This window comes from Dipodomys spectabilis, unplaced genomic scaffold (assembly GCF_019054845.1).
Source record: "Dipodomys spectabilis isolate Male_0828 unplaced genomic scaffold, ASM1905484v1 ptg000266l, whole genome shotgun sequence".
Lineage (NCBI taxonomy): Eukaryota > Metazoa > Chordata > Mammalia > Rodentia > Heteromyidae > Dipodomys > Dipodomys spectabilis.
Genome location: NW_024870943.1, coordinates 7015218 through 7032787, shown reverse-complemented (window position 1 = coordinate 7032787; position 17570 = coordinate 7015218). Strand labels below are relative to the sequence as shown.

Genomic DNA, 17570 nt, shown 5'->3' with positions numbered 1-17570 from the left:
TCCGCAGGCCTCTCCCATCTCCGCAGGCCTCTCCCATCATCTCCGCAGGCCTCTCCCATCTCCGCAGGCCTCTCCCATCATCTCCGCAGGCCTCTCCCATCTCCGCAGGCCTCTCCCATCATCTCCGCAGGCCTCTCCCATCATCTCCGCAGGCCTCTCCCATCATCTCCGCAGGCCTCTCCCATCATCTCCGCAGGCCTCTCCCATCATCTCCGCAGGCCTCTCCCATCATCTCCGCAGGCCCCTCCCATCTCCGCAGGCCTCTCCCATCATCTCCGCAGGCCTCTCCCATCTCCGCAGGCCTCTCCCATCATCTCCGCAGGCCTCTCCCATCTCCGCAGGCCTCTCCCATCTCCGCAGGCCTCGCCCATCTCCGCAGGCCTCTCCCATCATCTCCGCAGGCCTCTCCCATCTCCGCAGGCCTCTCCCATCTCCGCAGGCCTCTCGGCTCTTCACCGGCCTTTCCACCTCTCCGCCGGCTTCTCCTCTCTGCCGGCCTCTCTGCACCTCTCCACTCTCCACAGGCCTTTCCGTAGGCCTCTCGGCCCTGCGCAGGCCTCTGCTCCGGCCGGGGCTTTCCAGGGCCTCTCTTCCCGCCAGGTCTCCTCTCAGGCAGGCGCTCTGTCTCCCCTCTTCAGGAGAGCCAGGCACTGATGCATTCTGGGAGGCGAGTGTCTCCCCTCGTGTCTCTTGCCGCTTTTCTCCCCTCACCGGAAGCCCCTCCTCCCTATATCCGGTGACTCGGTCCTGCACCCCAAGCCGCCCTTGGACGTCCCGGCTCCCAGCGTCCCTGCGTGCTTGGCGTTCACGTCACCATGGAGGCGGGACTTCCGCCCAGAGATTCTCACACCATCCAGGGATCGTGCAGCCCATGGCCGAGCCAGGTGGTCTGCAGTGATCTTCCTCTTTTCTAGGCCCCCAGCACCAGCCCACGAGGCATATTCACTGAGCACTTCCTACAGGCCAGGACCGTCCTAAAGAGCGTTGCCTGTGTCCCCATCCCTCCCGGGGATCCCCAGTGGACAACGAAGGAAACTGAGGCACAGGCTTGCTCCAAAGGCCGCCTCCACTCCGCTGGCTGCCCAGAGACACACACGGGATTTGAACTGTCCACTGTCTCCCTCTCAATCCCCCCCAGCCTGGCCCCAGAGCAGCGCCGTCGCCCTGAAGGCCCAGCATCCACAGTGCTGCGTGTCCACTGCGGGACGTCCAGCCCTCTCTGTGCCCACGCCCGTGGCGCTGGGAGTCCACCCACGGGCACCCCCCTGCGCGCCTCTCCTGGTCCGCTCACCTGCATGGAGCCGCTAACACCCCGCAGGGGCCAGAATCGTGGCCCAGGACCATCTCTGTCTTCAGAGTCTTCTCCGCGGTGCCCTCCAGACAGGCGCACGGCCAGGTCGTCACCTGCGTGGTGCAGCACCAGACCTGGGCGGAGCCGCTGCGGCTGCCCGTCCACCTGTCCGTGCTCTGTGAGTGCATCCACGCATGCGCGAGGGAAAGAACGCCTCCTCCCCCCATGATGCCATCACCCTATTCACACCCCACGTTCCCAGGCCACAGCCCACATTGCCTCCAACGTCTGCCTGGCTCCGCCTTCTCCCACCTTATAATAACAACAAAAAATGTGAGTTTCAAGGCCCCCAGTACTGGCACCAAGACACAGAAGTACCTAGGAATAGAGTAGGCCTGGTCTGTCCCACTTGGCCGAGGATGCACAGGCCTCTGTTCTTGGAGGACATGTCCTGTCATTCACATGGGTCTGTCTACCCCAGGCAGCTGAGGAGCTTCATGCCCTGAGGGCCTGTGGCTCTGACCCCAGTGTGTTCCCATCCCCTACCCCCCCCCCAGATCTCCATTGTTGGATATGACCACAATTGGTATGTCGGTCACAGTGATGTCACCCTGAGAATCCCAGTACACACTCACTTCAACTGGACCACCTGCATCATGGGGACTCCAGCCTGCCCTGAGGAGGGCGGCTGAGGCCTGGACCCCTGGGTGTCAGGGAGGAGGCTGGTGCCAGGGCCCCCGAGTCTGAGGCTGGAGGCTGGTGCCTGGACCCTTGGGTCTGAGGGAGGAGGCTGAGGCCTGGAATCCTGAGTCTGAGGAAGGAGGCAGAGGCCTGGAACCCTGGGTCTAAGCAAATAAGCATCAAAGACTCAATCAATCAGTTGTTAGAAGTGATTGCTATCAAAGTTTGGCATCTTTACTGGTGGGAGTGAAGGCAGTGAGCAGGTGCTTGCTTGCTTTACACGGATTCCTCCTTAGTAATGTTTTTGTAATTTTATTTTGATTTTTTTGCATGTCCCAGGGTTTGTACTCAGGGCCTGGGCATTGGCACTCTACCACTTGAGCCACAGAGCCACTTTGGCTTTTTCTCTTTATGTGGTACTGAGGAATCAAACTGATACTCGGCATGCACTCTACCACCAAGCCACATTCCCAGCGCAATTTCTTTCTTTCTTTTTTTTTTTTAAATATATGCGGTGGTGCACCTCTGTAATCCCAGTTACTCAAGAGGGGGAAGTGGGAGGGTCCGGCTTCAAAGTGAGCAGAGGCAAAAGTGCCAGACTCTATCTAAGAATTAACTACAACCAAAAAGCCTGGAGAGCAGGAGGAGGGTAAAGTTCAAGAGGAAGCCCCATCTTCCCCAGCAAGCACAGGGCCCCAAGTTCAAGCCCCAGGGACACCAAAAACACCAACAACAAAAAAAGCCTGGTCGCCTTGCCTTGTCCTACCTTGAACCACACAATTTAAAGCTCCCACAGGGCTGGCTCTGCTTCCTGCATGGCTGTTTCTTCCCTGTGCTACCTGCCATTAGCCAGCAGAGGGCGAGAGAGCCAGCTGATGTAGTTGGAGGCAGCAGGTGCCAAGTCTGCTGGGGGCGGGGCTAGCTCTGCCTGACAGGGTTTGAGATGACCTGGGCTCCTGCGCCCCCTGCTGGCTACAGAGCTAAATGGATTCGGCTGCGCGCGTCCCTAGTGGCCATATAGGGAATGGCACACACTGGTCTGGTGAGAAACATGCTGGGGAAGAGGCTGGAAAGGCAGCATCCTTCTGAAACGCACAGGGTTTTCAGATGAGCAGGACATGGGTGATACAGAAGAGCCACACCCTGTGTTCCACAGAGCCTGAGGCTCTCTGTGTCTTTGCTACCCTACCCGGGACCTGCAGTGGAGATCTCCTCTTCCTTACCCATCTATCTCTGGGCCAGGACCTTGGGGATCCTGCCCGGCTTGGCTCAGGTCCAGGGCTCCCTGCTCCAGATCGCTGCGGTGAACGAGGTCATCAACACGACTTTCATCTGCAGCACCACCAACGCCATGGGGACCGGCCAGGGAGAAGCAACCATTGTCCTCAGAGGTGAAGGGCTGGCCCCAGGATGCCTTCTGATTCCTGCTTCACACAAGACATCTCACGATGAGACTAGTGTGGTCAGCTTTGCTCCCTGGTGCCCCCCCTTAAAACCTGGGTCACTGGTGCCATTGGTCATCTGCTGCCTGGGCACAGACCCGCCAACAACCCAGGCTGAGCAAATTGTCATTTGCTTCTTTTCCAGGTGGGGGGAGAGGGAGGGGGACTCAGAAAAGCTCTTCTAAATACACTAAATAGGGCTTCGTTGTAATTGATGGAAGAATGGCTGAACAAATCTTTTTTTAAGACTTTTTGAAAATGTGTCTTCAGTTGGGCACTGGTGGCTCATGCCTGTAAGTCCAGCTACTCAAGAGGCTGAGATCTGAGGATCATAGTTCAAAGCCAGCCTGGGCAGGAAAGTCCCTGAGACACTTATCTCCAATAAACCACCAGAAAACCAGAAGCAGGGCTGTGGGTCAAGTGGTTCAACACTAGTCTTGAGCTGAAGAGCTGAGGGACAGCACCCAGGCCCAGAGTTCAAACCCCACATCCAACAAAAAAAAAAAAAAAGGAAAATTCATCTTCAGGCCTAGTTAGATCTATGTACACCCCAACCATGTCACCCAGGAACTGTCTTTACATCTCTTATATCTTTTTCTTTTTGGCACTGAGGTTGAACTAAAGGTCGACACCATTTCAGCCACGCCCCTATGGCCTATTTTTGTTTAGTTATTATGTGAAGTAGAGTCTCATTCATGGCCACATTATCCTGGTCTATAATCCTCCTGTTTACACTTTTCATGCCATTGCGATGACAGCCACAAGGCCCAGTTATTGCTGGAGATGGAGATCTCACTCATTGTTGCCCAGGCTGGATTCAAATCACAGTCCTCCCCGTATGCCTGCCAAGTAATTAGAATGAGAGATATGAACCACTCCACCCATCTAGATCTTTTTTCTTTTCTTTTTCATGAACTCTCTTCTTTTTTGCTTGAACTCAGGGCTTGGGCAATGTCCTTGAGGTTTTTCACTCAAGGCTACCACTCTACCACTGGAGTCACAACTCCACTTCCAGCTTTTCGGTGACTCATTGAAGATAAGAGTCTCATTGAGTTTCCTGCCCAAGCGGGCTTCAAACCATGATCCTCAGATCTCAACCTCTAGAGTGGCTGGGAAGACAAGCGAGAACCACCTGCTCTGAGCCCAGTCCACTTTGTTAGCAACCTCACTGGGGACAGAGCACATCATTCACTGTCAGTAGCTGTAATGAAAATCCGAGGGCAGGCACTCATTGGCTCCACTTAAACCACTGTCCACCTCTGAACCAATCAAAGCAACCAAGGAAAATGAGAGGTTCTGATTGGACAGGTTTGAGCTCCCCCAACCCAGTCTCATCCTAGGCATCATTGGGTGCAGTGGAGTCCACCAGAATGCAGGGAATGAGGGAGGTGATGTTTTCTAAAGGAAATCTGGGGTGCTTATTCAAGGATGGGAGTGATACATGCCAGGCAGATAAAAAAAAAAAAAGTACCCAGCATTTCCTCATCTGCCTGTTTCCTTCCACTCCAGAGAACCCCGGGCTCCAGGTCAGCCAGACCCATCGTCGGTGTCATGTTCAAGGTGCTGTGGGAAGTGGGGGGGGAATCACGGTGGTCCTGGTGCATCTGATCTTCGGGTATCGGAACCTTCACGGTGAGCTCCAATGCTCTGCTTCCCCCACACACACTGCATTCCTGCTGTGTACAAGGTTTATCCTGAAGGGAGAGGGTACTTGGGGGTTCCTAGGTGCCCACCCAGGCTTCTGGCCCATCTCCCCAGATGAGGAATTTTCCTCCTGTTTCTCCAGGTCCACAACAGTTGAACTCCTCTACCAGTGGTGTAACTGGGAGGAGAGGAGAGGAGAAAGAATGGGAGGGGAGGTGCCCCCTTGCCGCGGACCAGGTTCTGTCGGGACGACGGAGGACACCTAGGGGAGGAACCTGGAATAGGATGGGGAGATGGCAAACAGACAACTCACACACATTAGGAGCGGATGCTGAGTGCTGAGTGCAATTTAATACAGAGAATAGCAAACTTTTATAACAGAAGTCTTCATAAGAAAGGGTAAAAAGTTACATAATCTTGCTGCAAGGCTTCGTTCTTGGATGGTCACCAGCTGGTCGCCTGAAAGGGCAAAAGTTTACACAATCTTGCTGCAGGGCTTCATTCTTAGGTGGTCACCAGCTGGTCGCCTGAAAGGCACTTGTTTCCGGCTTATCTCTAAGAAATATAATGGGTTTCGACATTTGTCACCAACTAACCATTACCTTATTTCTATAGAGGCCTTAATTGTCCCATAAGATCTTTCCTGTTCCTTCTTTAATAGTAAGGTCACGGAGGCCTAGATCTAGCAAGTCTCTTAGTAAATGAAAGAGAGTAACAGGAAGTTCTTTCTCCTAAGTAGTTATCTCAGCAATTGCCATACATTCCTTCTGTTCTAGCTGCGCCTACAGCTTCTTGCAAATCTCTTACAAACAATTCCTTCTGCTGAAGTGACTTTGTGAAACCCCCAATATTTACTTATGACTTGTCTACTAGCCTCCATAAGAGGGGTTTTAGGTTAGCACTTAACTCTGGTGAGTTAGTCATATTTTTAAGACACTCATCAGATATTGGAGTCGTCAACACTCTTAAGAAAGAGCTTTGAATAAGGGAACGTTGACAATGAGTGAGCACAATGAGCAGTAGAAAGATTAATAGGCACTCTTATGAGGAAAAGAAAGGCAGAAACACATCTTTTCCAGGGGCTTGCCAGCCTTTTTCCAGGAGTAGGCCTCTTAGAAGCCCTATTCTCCAAGGTAGACTTCGGTGAAGTCCCAAAACTTGGAGATATGTTTCTGTAAAGCCCCATTCTCTGAGGTAGACTTCGGTGAAGTCCCAGAACTCAGAGATAGGTCTCTGAAGCCCCTATCTTGGTCTGATAGATGGTTTCCCATGCTAAGCAGACTCCACTGGAGTCGGCGTGGCACCCCCTAATGGCTCCTGAGAAGAGCCCTGGCAGGAGCTCAGGCCTAGCCCATCAGAACCTCGCATTTTCCCTGGCTGCTGTGATTGGCTCAGAGATGGGCAGTGATTTATGTGGAGCCAATGAGAGCCTGCTTTGATTACAGCTATTGACAGCGGACTACAAGCCAAGTGCTGAGACTGTGTCTAGGGGGGAGGAGCCCATGCCCTTCAGAGTTCAAGTCCCATGACAACCAGCATAAGGAGAAAAAACAAAGCTGGCTGTAGTGGCGTGTTGCAATCAATAGTGATGTCTGTCCCATGTCTGGGAAAATCTAGCCTGGGTACCATAGCTTGCGTGCTGGGATGGAGTAGTGATGCCCCCAGGACAGGCATGGGAAGATGGGTCTGGGGAAACCACACAGTATTCATCCTGTTCTCCCATAAGATTTTTCTGCCCTGAGATGCTGCTTGACCCACCCAACAAATATTGGGAATCTCTGAACTCATTCATTCAACCCATACGTATAAGCACATAAATGGATATGAAGTGTAAGATTATGGATATCAGCTGGATAGGACTTAAAACTGCCTATGTTTCAGTTGGGCAACAGTGACTCATGCCTGAAACCAAGGTACTCAGGAGGCTGAGATCTGAGGATCATGGTTCAAAACCATCCTGAGCAGGAAAGTCCATGACACTCTTATCTCCAATTCACCACTAGAAAACTGGAAGTGACATTATAGCTCAAAGATATAGAGTGTGGACTGGGAAGGTGGCTCAGTGGTAGAGCGCTTGCCTTGCATGCATGAGGCCCTGGGTTCGAGTCCTCAGCACCACATAAGCAAAAAGAAAAAAACTGGAAGTGGCGCTGTGGCTCAAGTGGTAGAGTGCTAGCTTTGAGCTGAAGAGCTGAGGGACAGCGCCCAGGGCCAGAGTTCAGGCCCCCCCCCAAAAAAAAGTTATAGAGTGGTAGCCTTGAGCAAAAGAGCTCAGGGACAGCGACCTGGCCCTCAGTTTGAGCCTTACAAACAAACAAACAAAAAAAAGAAAGACAGAAACAAAGAAAGAAACAGAGAAAGAAACAGAGAAAGCAAGAGAGAAAGAAAGAGAGAGAGAAAGAGAGAGAGAAAGAAAGAAAAGAGAGAGAGAAAGAGAGAGAAAGAAAGAGAGAAAGGATAGAAAAGCCTCATTTTATTTTTGCCAGTCCTAGGTCTTGAACTCACAGCCTGGGCACTGTCCCTGAGCTTCTTTTATTCAAGGCTAGCACTATGCCATTTGAACCACAGCACCTCATCCAACTTTTTCTGTTTATGTGGCACTGAGGAATCGAACCCAGTGCTTCATGCATGCTAGGCAAGCCCTCTACCATGTTCCTAGCAACAAAGATTGTTGACTAACAGCTGTCTCCTTCTAGAATGTTGCATATTCACCTGTACGCAAGGAGGATGATCCTGTGAAAGACACAGCAGCCAGCAATGGTGACAGCATCACCGGCCCCGACTCCCACCATGTGCCGTGAATGCACAGACGGAGGGCTGGCGGCCTCTCCTTCTCTACAGCGCATGACCCGTCCACAGCCTCACGGGCCCAGCTACTCAGAAGACTGACATCCAGGGGAACCAAACATTCAAAACCTCAAGACTCTATCTCCAGTTACTAAGCAAAAGGCCTTTCTGGAATCATGGCACAAGTGGTATAGCACCAGCTGAGCCAACAGAAGACCTTGGGCTCAACCTTGAGACCCCTCCAGAGCCCACACCAGTCAGATATGCCCTCAGCCACTTCTGCCATTTGCAAGGAAGACTAGAGAGCTCTGAAGAGGCCTAGGACATATCTGAGGGGACCAGGCTGGATCTGCCACTCCCTTTCCCAGAGGACTCGTGGGGACAGTGCTCAGTCCCTTAATAACAAGCTGGTGTGGTAGTACACACCTGTAATCCCAGCTACTGAGGAGTCACCAGTCTCAAGCTGGCCTGGGACCACCTCTAAGCCAGAAGCCTCCACCCCAGAGCAGCAAAGTAAACTTTTGTTTATTTGTTTATTTATTTATTTGTTATGGGTCTGGGGGAGGAGTGTTAAACTGGGCCTGGGCGCTTTCCCTGAGCTCTTTTGCTCAATGCTAGGGCTCTACTATTTTGAGAAACAGTGCTACTTCCCATTTTCTGGTGGTTCACTGGAGATGAGTCTCATGGACTTTTGTGCCTGGACTGGATTTGAACCACGATTCTCAGATCTCAGCCTCCTGGGTAGCTAGGATGACAGATATTGAGGCTTAAAGTAAACTATTAAAAGCTTATTTGTGGTCTTGGCGGCAGCAAGACGCAAATAAGAGGGGAGAATTGGCCAGATATCAGAAGTGAGGGCCCAGAGCAGAACAAGGAAAGCAGGGTCCACGGTGTTGGCAGACTTAGAGAAGATGGCTGGTTTTTGGGAATGATCCCTTTCTCTGCCTCTAGCAATTTATTAAATTAATTATTTGTTTATTTTACTTTGTGGAATTTAGTTATTTGTTTGTTTTTTGCCAGTCCTGGGGCTTGAACTAGGGGCCCATGGGCTAGCCTGAGCTTTTTTGCTCAAGGCTTGTGCTCTACCACTCCAGCCACAGCTCCACTTCAGCTTTTGGGTGGTTCATTGGAGATAAGAGTCTCATGGAGTGGGTCTCCCAGGCTGGGCTCAGACTAAGATCCTCAGATCTCAAACTCCTGTGTAGCTCGGATAACATTGAATAATGGAAAAGGATTCAAAGTGTGTGAGACAGACAGACAGACAGACAAACTGAAGGAATGCCTGAATCAATGACTGGCTGACTGACTAGAGGAACTGGAAAATCCAAAGCATCTTCTCTTGAAAATAAATCACTGCAACGCCTTCCCAAGGGGCAGACAAGAAATCACACAACTGCAGCAAGGAAGACTTTGGGGGAACCCCTCCCAGACAGTGGGGGTCACCACCATGCTCCCCAGGGCCTCATGCTCACTGCTCTTGCTTGTTTGGCTGGTGCTTTACTACCTGAGCCAGGGCTCCATGCATTCTAGGCATACACTCTACCATCAAGCCACATTCCTAGCTATTTTTTCTCTTTATTTTTTAATGCATGTGGTGGTGCACCTCTGTAATTCCAGCTACTCAAGAGGAGAAAGTGGGAACGTCTGCATTCAAAGCCAGTAGAGGCAAAAGTGCCAGACTCTACTTAAGAATTAACCACAGACAAAAAGACTGGAGAGCAGGAGGAGGGTAAAATTCAAGAGGAAGCCCCATCTTCCCCAGCAAGCACAGAGCCCCAAGTTCAAACCCCAGAGCCACCAAAAACAGCAACATCAAACATGCCTGGTCGTCTTGATTTGTCTTACCTCAAACTGTACAATTTGGGGCTCCCACAGAGCTGGCTCTGCTTCCTGCATGGCTGTTTCTTCCCTGTGCCACCTGCCATTAGCCAGCACACCTAGCTAGGACAGAGAGAGCCAGCTGAGGTAGTTGGGGGCAGCAGGTGGCAGGTCTGCTGGGGCAGGGCCAGCTCTGCCTGAGGGGATGTGAGATGATCTGGGCTCCTGCACCCCCTGCTGGCTACAGAGCTAAATGGACTAGCTGCACGCCCCCCCCCCCCCTGGTGACCATATGGGGAATGGCAAAGACAGGTCCAATTAAAAACAGGAGGGGGAAGAGGTTGGGAGCTCAGCAACCAACACAGGCTTTTGGGATAAGCAGGATCCCGGTGATTCAGAAAAGCCACATCTTGTATTACACAGAGCCTGAGGCTGCCTGTGTCTTTGCCAGCCCACTTGGGACTGCCAGTGGAGACCTCCTCTTCCTTACCCATCTATCACTGGGCTCAGGACCTAGGGGACCCTGCCCGGCTCGGCTCAGGCCCAGGGTACCCAGGTCCGGATTGCTGCGGTGAACAAGGCCATCAACAGGACTTTCAATGTCACAACTTGCAATGCCACTAATGCCATGGGGACCGGCCAGGGAGAAGTGCCCACTGTCCTCAGAGGTGAAGGGCTGGTCCCAAGATGCCCTGTGATTCCTGCTTCACACATGCATCTCATGATGGGACTAGTGCGTTCAGCTCTGCTCCATGACCCTCCCCGCATTTAAAACCTGGGTTCCTGCTGCCATTGGTCCTCTGCTGCCTGCGCACAGACCCGCCAACAACCCAGGCTGAAGAAATTGTAATTTGCTTCTTTCCCAGGTAGGTGGAGGCAAGGGGGGCTCAGAAAAGCTCTTCTAAATACTCTGAATAAGACTTTGATATAAAAAAAAAGACTTTGATAAAATTGATGGAAGTATGTGAGAGAGACAGACAGACAGACAGACAGACTGAATGAATGAATGAATGACTGGAAGAACTGGAAAATCCAGAGCAGCTTAGCTTGAAAATAATTCACTGCACCGCCTTCCCAAGGTGCAGGTAAGAAATCACACAACTGCAGCAAGGAGGACTTTGGGGGAACCCCTCCCAGACAGTGGGGTCACCACCGTGTTCCCCAGGGCCTCATGCTCACTGCTCTTGCTTGTTTGGCTGGTGCTTTCCTACCTGAGCCAGGGCTCCAGGCCAGCTTTCTTCTGGTTACTTGAGATGAAGTGTCCAGGACTTTTCTGTCCAGACTGGCTCTTGACCTTGATCCTCTAGATCTCAGCCTTGTGAGTCTCTGGGATGACAGGTGTGAGCACACAGTGCCTGGCTTATGGAGTTATAGCCAGGTACGGATGGCTCACGCCTGTCATCCTAGCTACTCAGGAGGCTGAGATCTGAGGATTGAGGCTCAAAGCCAGCCCTGGCAGGAAAGTCTCTAAGACTCTTCTCTCTAATTAACCTCCAGATAGCCAGAAGTGGCGCCTTGGCTCAAGTGGTAGAGCATCAGCCTTGAGTACAAAAGCTCAGGGCTAGTTCCCAGGCCTTGCGGTCAAACCCTGGGACTGGCACAAAAAAAAAGTAAAAAGAATCAAAGCCCAGCCAAGGCTGGGGGTGTGTGTATATAATCCCAGCACCCAGGGGCTGAGGCAGGAAGATCGTGAGTTTGAAACCAGTCTCGGTTACAAAGCAAGTCCCAGTCAGGAGGAAGGGAAGGCTTGCGACACCTGCCCTGCACGTAGGAGAGGCCCTGGGTTCAAGTCTAGGTACTGCAGGGACCCCTCCCCCCACCCCAGTGGCACAAGGCCTCTCCCCACTCCTCCCTCCACCCCCCAATTGCCAGTTCCCACAATGCACTTGGAACACCAGCTCTTTGCCCCTTTGCATGCTCTTTCCCCCCTGCCCCGGAGGCCCCGCCCCACCCCAGCCACCAACTTGTCCCACTGGTATTGCCACTTCAAGTCGCAGCTGAGATGTCGAGATGTCGCCTCCACCAGGAAAGCCTCTCAGCCCCCTTGGTTTCTCCAGGGCTGTGACCCCCACGGAGAAAAGAGAATAGGCAGGAGCCACGACCGCCACTGTGTCAGGGACTGGGTACCAGGAATGAATGAATGAATGAATGATAGTCTCTGTGTGTCTGTGTAGGCCAGTCTTGGGGCTTGAACTCAGGGCCTAGGCACCGTCCCTGAGCTTCTTTTATCCCAAGGGGAGCACTCTATCCCTTGAGCCACAGCTTTACTTCTGACTTTTTGGTGGTTCATTGGAAATAAGAGTCTCACAGACTTTCCTGCCCAGGCTGGCTTTGAACCGCAATCCTTAGATCTCTTCCTCCTGAGTAGCTAGGATTACAGGCGTGAGCCACCAGCCTGGGCTGAATGAATGCTCCTGAAAAGGTTATAAGCCAGCCCTGGGGCAGGCGGGGCAGAGGATGAACTTCCACCTCTGCTCCCAGCCGCCTTGCCAGTCTTCCTGAGCCTCAGTTTCCCCAGCTGTGCAGTGGGAAGCAAGGCTGGGGTGGGGTGTCTATAATTAGGAGGAGGCTGGGGAAAGCCCCTGGGTGAACTTCCCAGTCACCTGTGGGGAACTGGTTCAACCAGTGTCCCTGCTTCCAGGCAGGTGGAGCCTGGGGAGGCCGTGACAGGACTGTGGGGTGCGGGCAGGCACCAGGCAGCCGCGCTGGGTTCCTGAGTCCCCTGGGAAGCTCCCACCAGAGACACGACAGACACACTGGGACCCTTGGGCGTCGCCAACGGACGCCACATGGGGCCCCTTGTTGGCCCCCAGGGCCACCTGGCGAACAGCCTCTTCCTGTCAGGTAAGAACAAACCGGAAGGCTGACTGGAGAAGGTAGGACTTGAACCCAGGTCTGGGAAGGGGAGGAGGTTCCTCCTCAGAAAAATGGAATATTACTGGAGAAGATAACATGATGGGAATAAGCAGGGAGCCGTACACAGGGGGCAGAACAGCAGCATCACTTCTCCATTTCCTCTCTGGAATGTTCTATTAGGTCAGAAATATGGGTTTTGATTCCTGTTTGTTATTGTTGTTGTTTATTCACTTATTTATTTTTGTTTTTTGTGGGGCTTGAACTCTGGGCCTGGGCGCTGTCCACTTGAGCCACAGCGCCACTTCGTTTTCTGGTGGTTCATTGGAGATAAGAGTCTCACAGACTTTTCTTCCCAGGCTGACTTTGAACCGCAATCCTCAGATCTCAGCCTCCTGATTTGATTCCTATTGAATCCCCAACCACTAGAATTCAAGGGGAGTGTGTGTGTGTGTGTGTGTGTGTGTGTGTGTGTGTGTGTGTGTGTGCGCGCGCACACATGTGAGCATATATACATATGCATCCATGTGCCCATTCTGAGGCTTGAACCCAGGATCTGGCCACTGTCCCTGAGCTTTTTCTCTCAAGGCTGGTGCTCTACCACTTGAGCCACAGCTCCTTCTGGGTGTTTGTGACTCATTGGAGTCAAGCATCTCACAGACTTTCCTGCCTGGGCTGGCTTCAAACAGCCATCTTCAGATCTCAGCCTCCTGAGTAGCTGGGGTTACAGGCGTGAGCCACCCATGCACAGCTGAAACCTAGGGAAATTTAAATCCTGTCTGGCTGATATCCATCATCCTACACTTCATATCCATGTATATGCTTATGAGTATGGGTTGAATGAATGAGCTCAGAGATTCCCAGTGTTTGTGGGGTGGGTCAGGCAGCACCTCAGGGCAGAAAAGCCTTCTGGGAGAATGGAATGGAGAATCTGTGGTTTACCCAGGGCCATCTCCCCACGCCTGCATCTGGAGCAGACATCACTAATGGATCCCAGCACACAAGCTGTGGTATCCAGACCAATCTTCGCATACCCGCACCCAGGGCAGACATCACTAATCGATCCCAGCATAGTGTGCAATGCAGCCAGAGGGAAGGTCTCTAGAAAGGGGGATGGCAGTGGTCCCTGCCAGCCCTGCCCACAAGCTCAGGCCCCTCTCCCTTCACGCTTCCCTATCCTCCTCCCACAGCTTCTGTCCTGGTCCTGTGGCTGCCTCAATGCTCCCAGGCCTCCCTCAGCATCCAGAAGATTCCAGAAATGCCTCAGAAGAACCAGGATCTTCTCCTGTCCCTCCACGGGGTCCCCAGCACCTTCCAGGATGTCACCTGGTACCTGGGGGAGACCACGGACGGGGGTACCAGACTGTTCACCTACATCCCGGAGCTGCCCCGACCCCAGAGGGATGGAGAGGCCATGGGGCAGAGGGACATGGTCGGCTTCCCCAATGGCTCCCTGCTGCTGCGCCACGCCCAGCCCGGGGACAGTGGCCTCTACCAAGTCGCCCTGGCCGTCAACTCGGCCTGGACCATGAGGGCCAAGGCCCACGTCCAGGTGGTTGGTGAGTGGAGGAGGGGTTGGGGATGAAGTGGGGGTGCTGGTGACTCCCCTAGAAACTGCCACACGCCAGGATCCACCATTCCCACCAACACACGGAGAGCCCACGGCGTGCAAGGCCTTGGTCCATCTCCACTCACATGAACCGGCAAAACACCCAAGGCCAGATGCACTCCAAAGAACACCGCCATCTTGCTGGCTTCAGTCATGCATTCATGAGCCCGGGACTTATTTAGCACCCCCTGTCTACATGATCCTGAGAAATGCAGGCCATCCACCATCTTCATGTCTACCGATGTAGCAGCTCTGGGAAAGGCACTGGGGGCAGGGTGGGGGACATCAGGGGGCATCTGACTTTTCTTTTTGTCCTGTGCCTGTCCTGGGACTTGAACTCAGGACCTGGGTGCTGTCCCTGAACTTGTGTGTGTGTGTTGTTGTTGTTTTGGCTCAAAGTTGGTGCTCTACTACTTGAGCCATGGCTCCACTTCCAGTTTTGGAGTGGTTCATTGGAGGTCAGAGTCTCATAGCCGCTTCTGACCTGGCTGGTTTTGAACTCAGAGCCTCTGATCTCAGCCTTCCGAGTGCTGGGAGGACCAGTGTGTAGCACCTGGCTGTAGTTTTATAAACCATCCTGAGGGTGGGATGCTGGGGTTGGAAAACCACAGAAAGCTGGCCCGAGGGCCTCACACACTGGGGTGGAAGGCCATGGGGTGGGGGGGGGGGGCCTCACGTGGTCCTCTGTCACCTGCAGAAGGAACACACACGGAGCCTACCACTGCCCACGTGCCCATGAACGCCGGGGTGGTAGCCGCGGCCATCGTGGGCCCTCTGGCCGTGGCTAGTCTTCTCATCGGCGGCCTGGCCTACCTCCTGGTGACACGGAGCTGGGGGGAGCAAAGTTCCAGGTACAGAATCTCCCAGGCCTGCCTTTCTGCTCTCTGTCTCCCCCTACTGGCCGGGGTGGGCCTGGCCTCAGCAGGGACTGGTCTAATGAGTTTTCCCTTGTGCCTTTCCAGGATGCCAGCCAGGGAGAAGCCAGAGCTGAGACCCAGTCGTGATACGGGTGAGCAGGGAGCACCCCCCGCCCCACTTCTCACCCACACCTCGCTGGGGACCCCCCCCCCCCAAGCCTCCACCAAACCACACTCCACCTCCAAGATCCCCACTCAGTCCCTCCAGCGCCCTTGGGAACAAGGTTCAGGCTCCTTAGCATGGGGCCCAAGACCCTTCATAAACTCACACTTAACTTGCTCTGCCGGTGCTCTACCGCTTCAACTACGCCTCCCTTCTGGCTTTTGGCTGGTTAGTCAAAGATAAAAATCTCTTGGGGCTTTCCTGCCTCTTCCTTCCCCCTCCTCCCCCCACCCCCATCTCCGGGGCTGGCTCCGAACATCAATCCTCAGATCTCAGCTTCCTGAGAAGCTGGGATTACAGGCGTGAGCCATTATGCCCCGCCTCTCACTGTCTTTCTTGACTTCATCCCTCACAAGTCCACAAACGGAGCGAGTGTGTGTTTGTGTGTGTGTGTGTGTGTGTGTGTGTGTGTGTGTGTGAGTAGCCAAGCCAAGCGTGGTTCCTTGAGCTGGGTCAGCCTCCCACAGGCCCCAGGAGGGCAAGAATGGGACTGTGATGGTCACAGTTGGGCATGGAGGTAGAGCAAGCCCAGGGCCCCTTCTGCCCTCCGTCTAGGTGACAGCAACATGTATGAAGTGATACCATCCCCAGTGTTGCTCCTGACCCCAGCTGCGGTGAGTCTATCCTGAGTCTTTTTATTTTTTAATTTGGTGCCTGTCCTGAGTCTTGAACTCAGGGCCTGGGCACCGTCCCTGACCCCTTCCACTCAACGCTGGTGCTCGAACACATGAGCCACAGCTCCACCTCCAGCTTTGTGGCAGTTCCTTGGAGATAAGAGTCTCAAGGACTTTCCTGCCCAGGCTGGCTCGGTACCGGGATCCTCAGTTCTCAGCCTCCTGAGTAGCTGAGATTACAGGGGGGAGCCACAGGGCGGAAGCTGGCAGGCCGCTCTATTTTCTGTCTGTGATCATCTGTGATCCCGAGATTTTCCCTTTATTATGGGGAAACAAAGAGGCGGGAAGAGTGAGTAAAATAAATGATTTTAATTCTTTTTTTTTAAAGGAGAAATCTGGGGCTGGGAAGGTGGCTCAGTGGTAGAGCGCTTGCCTTGCATGCATGAGACCCTGGGTTCGATTCCTCAGAACCACATAAGCAGAAAAAGCCAGAAGTGATGCTGCGGCTCAAGTGGTAGAGCGCCAGCCTTGAGCTGAAGAGATGAGGGTCAGCACCCAGGCCCAGAGTTCAGGACCCACAACTGACCAAAAAAAAAAAAGAGAGAGAGAGAAATGTACCAAGCAAAGGCTTAGCCAGGCGTAATGGGGCTGGAGCAGGAGGATGGCAAGTTCTAGGCCTTATCTCCAAAACAAAATAACAGCTAGGTGCTGGTAGCTCACACCTGTAATTCCAGCTACACTGGAGGCTGAGATCTGAGGATCATGGTTTGAAGCCAGCCTTGGCAGAAAAGTCCAGGAGACTCTTATCTCCAATGAACCAGCAAAAAGCCTGAAGTGGAGTTGCGGTCCAAGTGGAGGATTAGTCTTGAGCACAAAAGCAAAGGAAGAGTGCTCAGGTGCTGAGTTCAAGGTCCAGGACCGGCACACATGCATGCGCGCGCACACACACACACACACACACACACACACACACAGGTAAACAGGGCTGAGGTGGGGCCGGTGGACAGCTCCCCCCCCCTCCAGACATTAAGGACACTGAGCACCAATGGACACAGCACCCAGATCATGTGGACCGCAGGGGCTGGGGCTGGGGATATTGGGGGGCCTGGCTCACCCATGCTGTTCTCTTGCAGCCCCCACTTCCTGAGCCACAGCCACAGCCAGAACCCCAACACTACCAGGTACAAAGGGGGGGTGCCTCTTGGAGCCAAGGTGGGGGAGGACAGCCAGGGTGGGGGGGCTACACTCACCCTGGGGGATCCCCGAGGGTCCTGGGCACACCCATCCCTCCCAGGTGTTGGATTTACACAAAAGGAACAAGGCCCAGAGAGGGAAAGACACCGGCCCCAGGTCACACAGCAGCGGGTTGGTTCCCCCCATGTGGACTAGGCCTCTCAGGCCCGCTCCACCCCTCTTGCCAAGGGGGAAGGCAAAAGTAGAGACAGCTCAAGTGTGCAAGGCCCCAGGTTCAAAGCCCAGCACCCCACAAAGAGAAACACACTGTCCAGTCTGCCCCTATGTGTCTCTGGCCCTGTCCCGCACCCCCATCTCTCCCCATGGGGGTCTCTGGCATCCTGCCTGTCTGCACCACACCCCCATCATGGCTTCTTCTCTGCCCCCCAGGACTTGCTCAACCCCGACCCGGCCCCTTACTGTCAGCTGGCGCCAACTGCCTGATGGCGCAGCCCCCACCATCTTCTGGGGGTGAACAGGGGCACCACAGCCAAGGCTGCAAGGACCTGGGCCCCAGC

At 53.7% G+C, this 17570-nt stretch overlaps 1 protein-coding gene across 1 annotated transcript; it reads left to right on the top strand.

Annotated features, from left to right (window-relative positions):
- The first annotated feature begins 815 nt into the window (after positions 1–815).
- Ceacam19 (CEA cell adhesion molecule 19) lies at positions 816–17522 on the top strand. Its single transcript, XM_042700236.1, has 11 exons — positions 816–862; positions 1357–1469; positions 3175–3363; positions 4924–5046; positions 12394–12507; positions 13707–14075; positions 14823–14976; positions 15088–15134; positions 15761–15819; positions 16953–17000; positions 17443–17522. The coding sequence occupies exons 1-11, from the start codon at positions 816–818 to the stop codon at positions 17494–17496; spliced, it is 1317 nt and encodes a 438-aa protein (XP_042556170.1). The 3' UTR covers positions 17497–17522.
- The last annotated feature ends 48 nt before the right edge of the window (positions 17523–17570 follow it).

Excerpts from the sequence above, each read along its gene's own strand:
- Ceacam19 (XM_042700236.1), top strand. The coding sequence starts at position 816 with ATGGAGGCGGGACTTCCGCCCAGAGATTCTCACACCATCCAGGGATC. Across the intron at positions 14,076-14,822 it reads GGCCCACGTCCAGGTGGTTG|AAGGAACACACACGGAGCCT; the intron begins GTGAGTGGAGGA and ends TGTCACCTGCAG. Across the intron at positions 15,135-15,760 it reads GAGACCCAGTCGTGATACGG|GTGACAGCAACATGTATGAA; the intron begins GTGAGCAGGGAG and ends CCCTCCGTCTAG.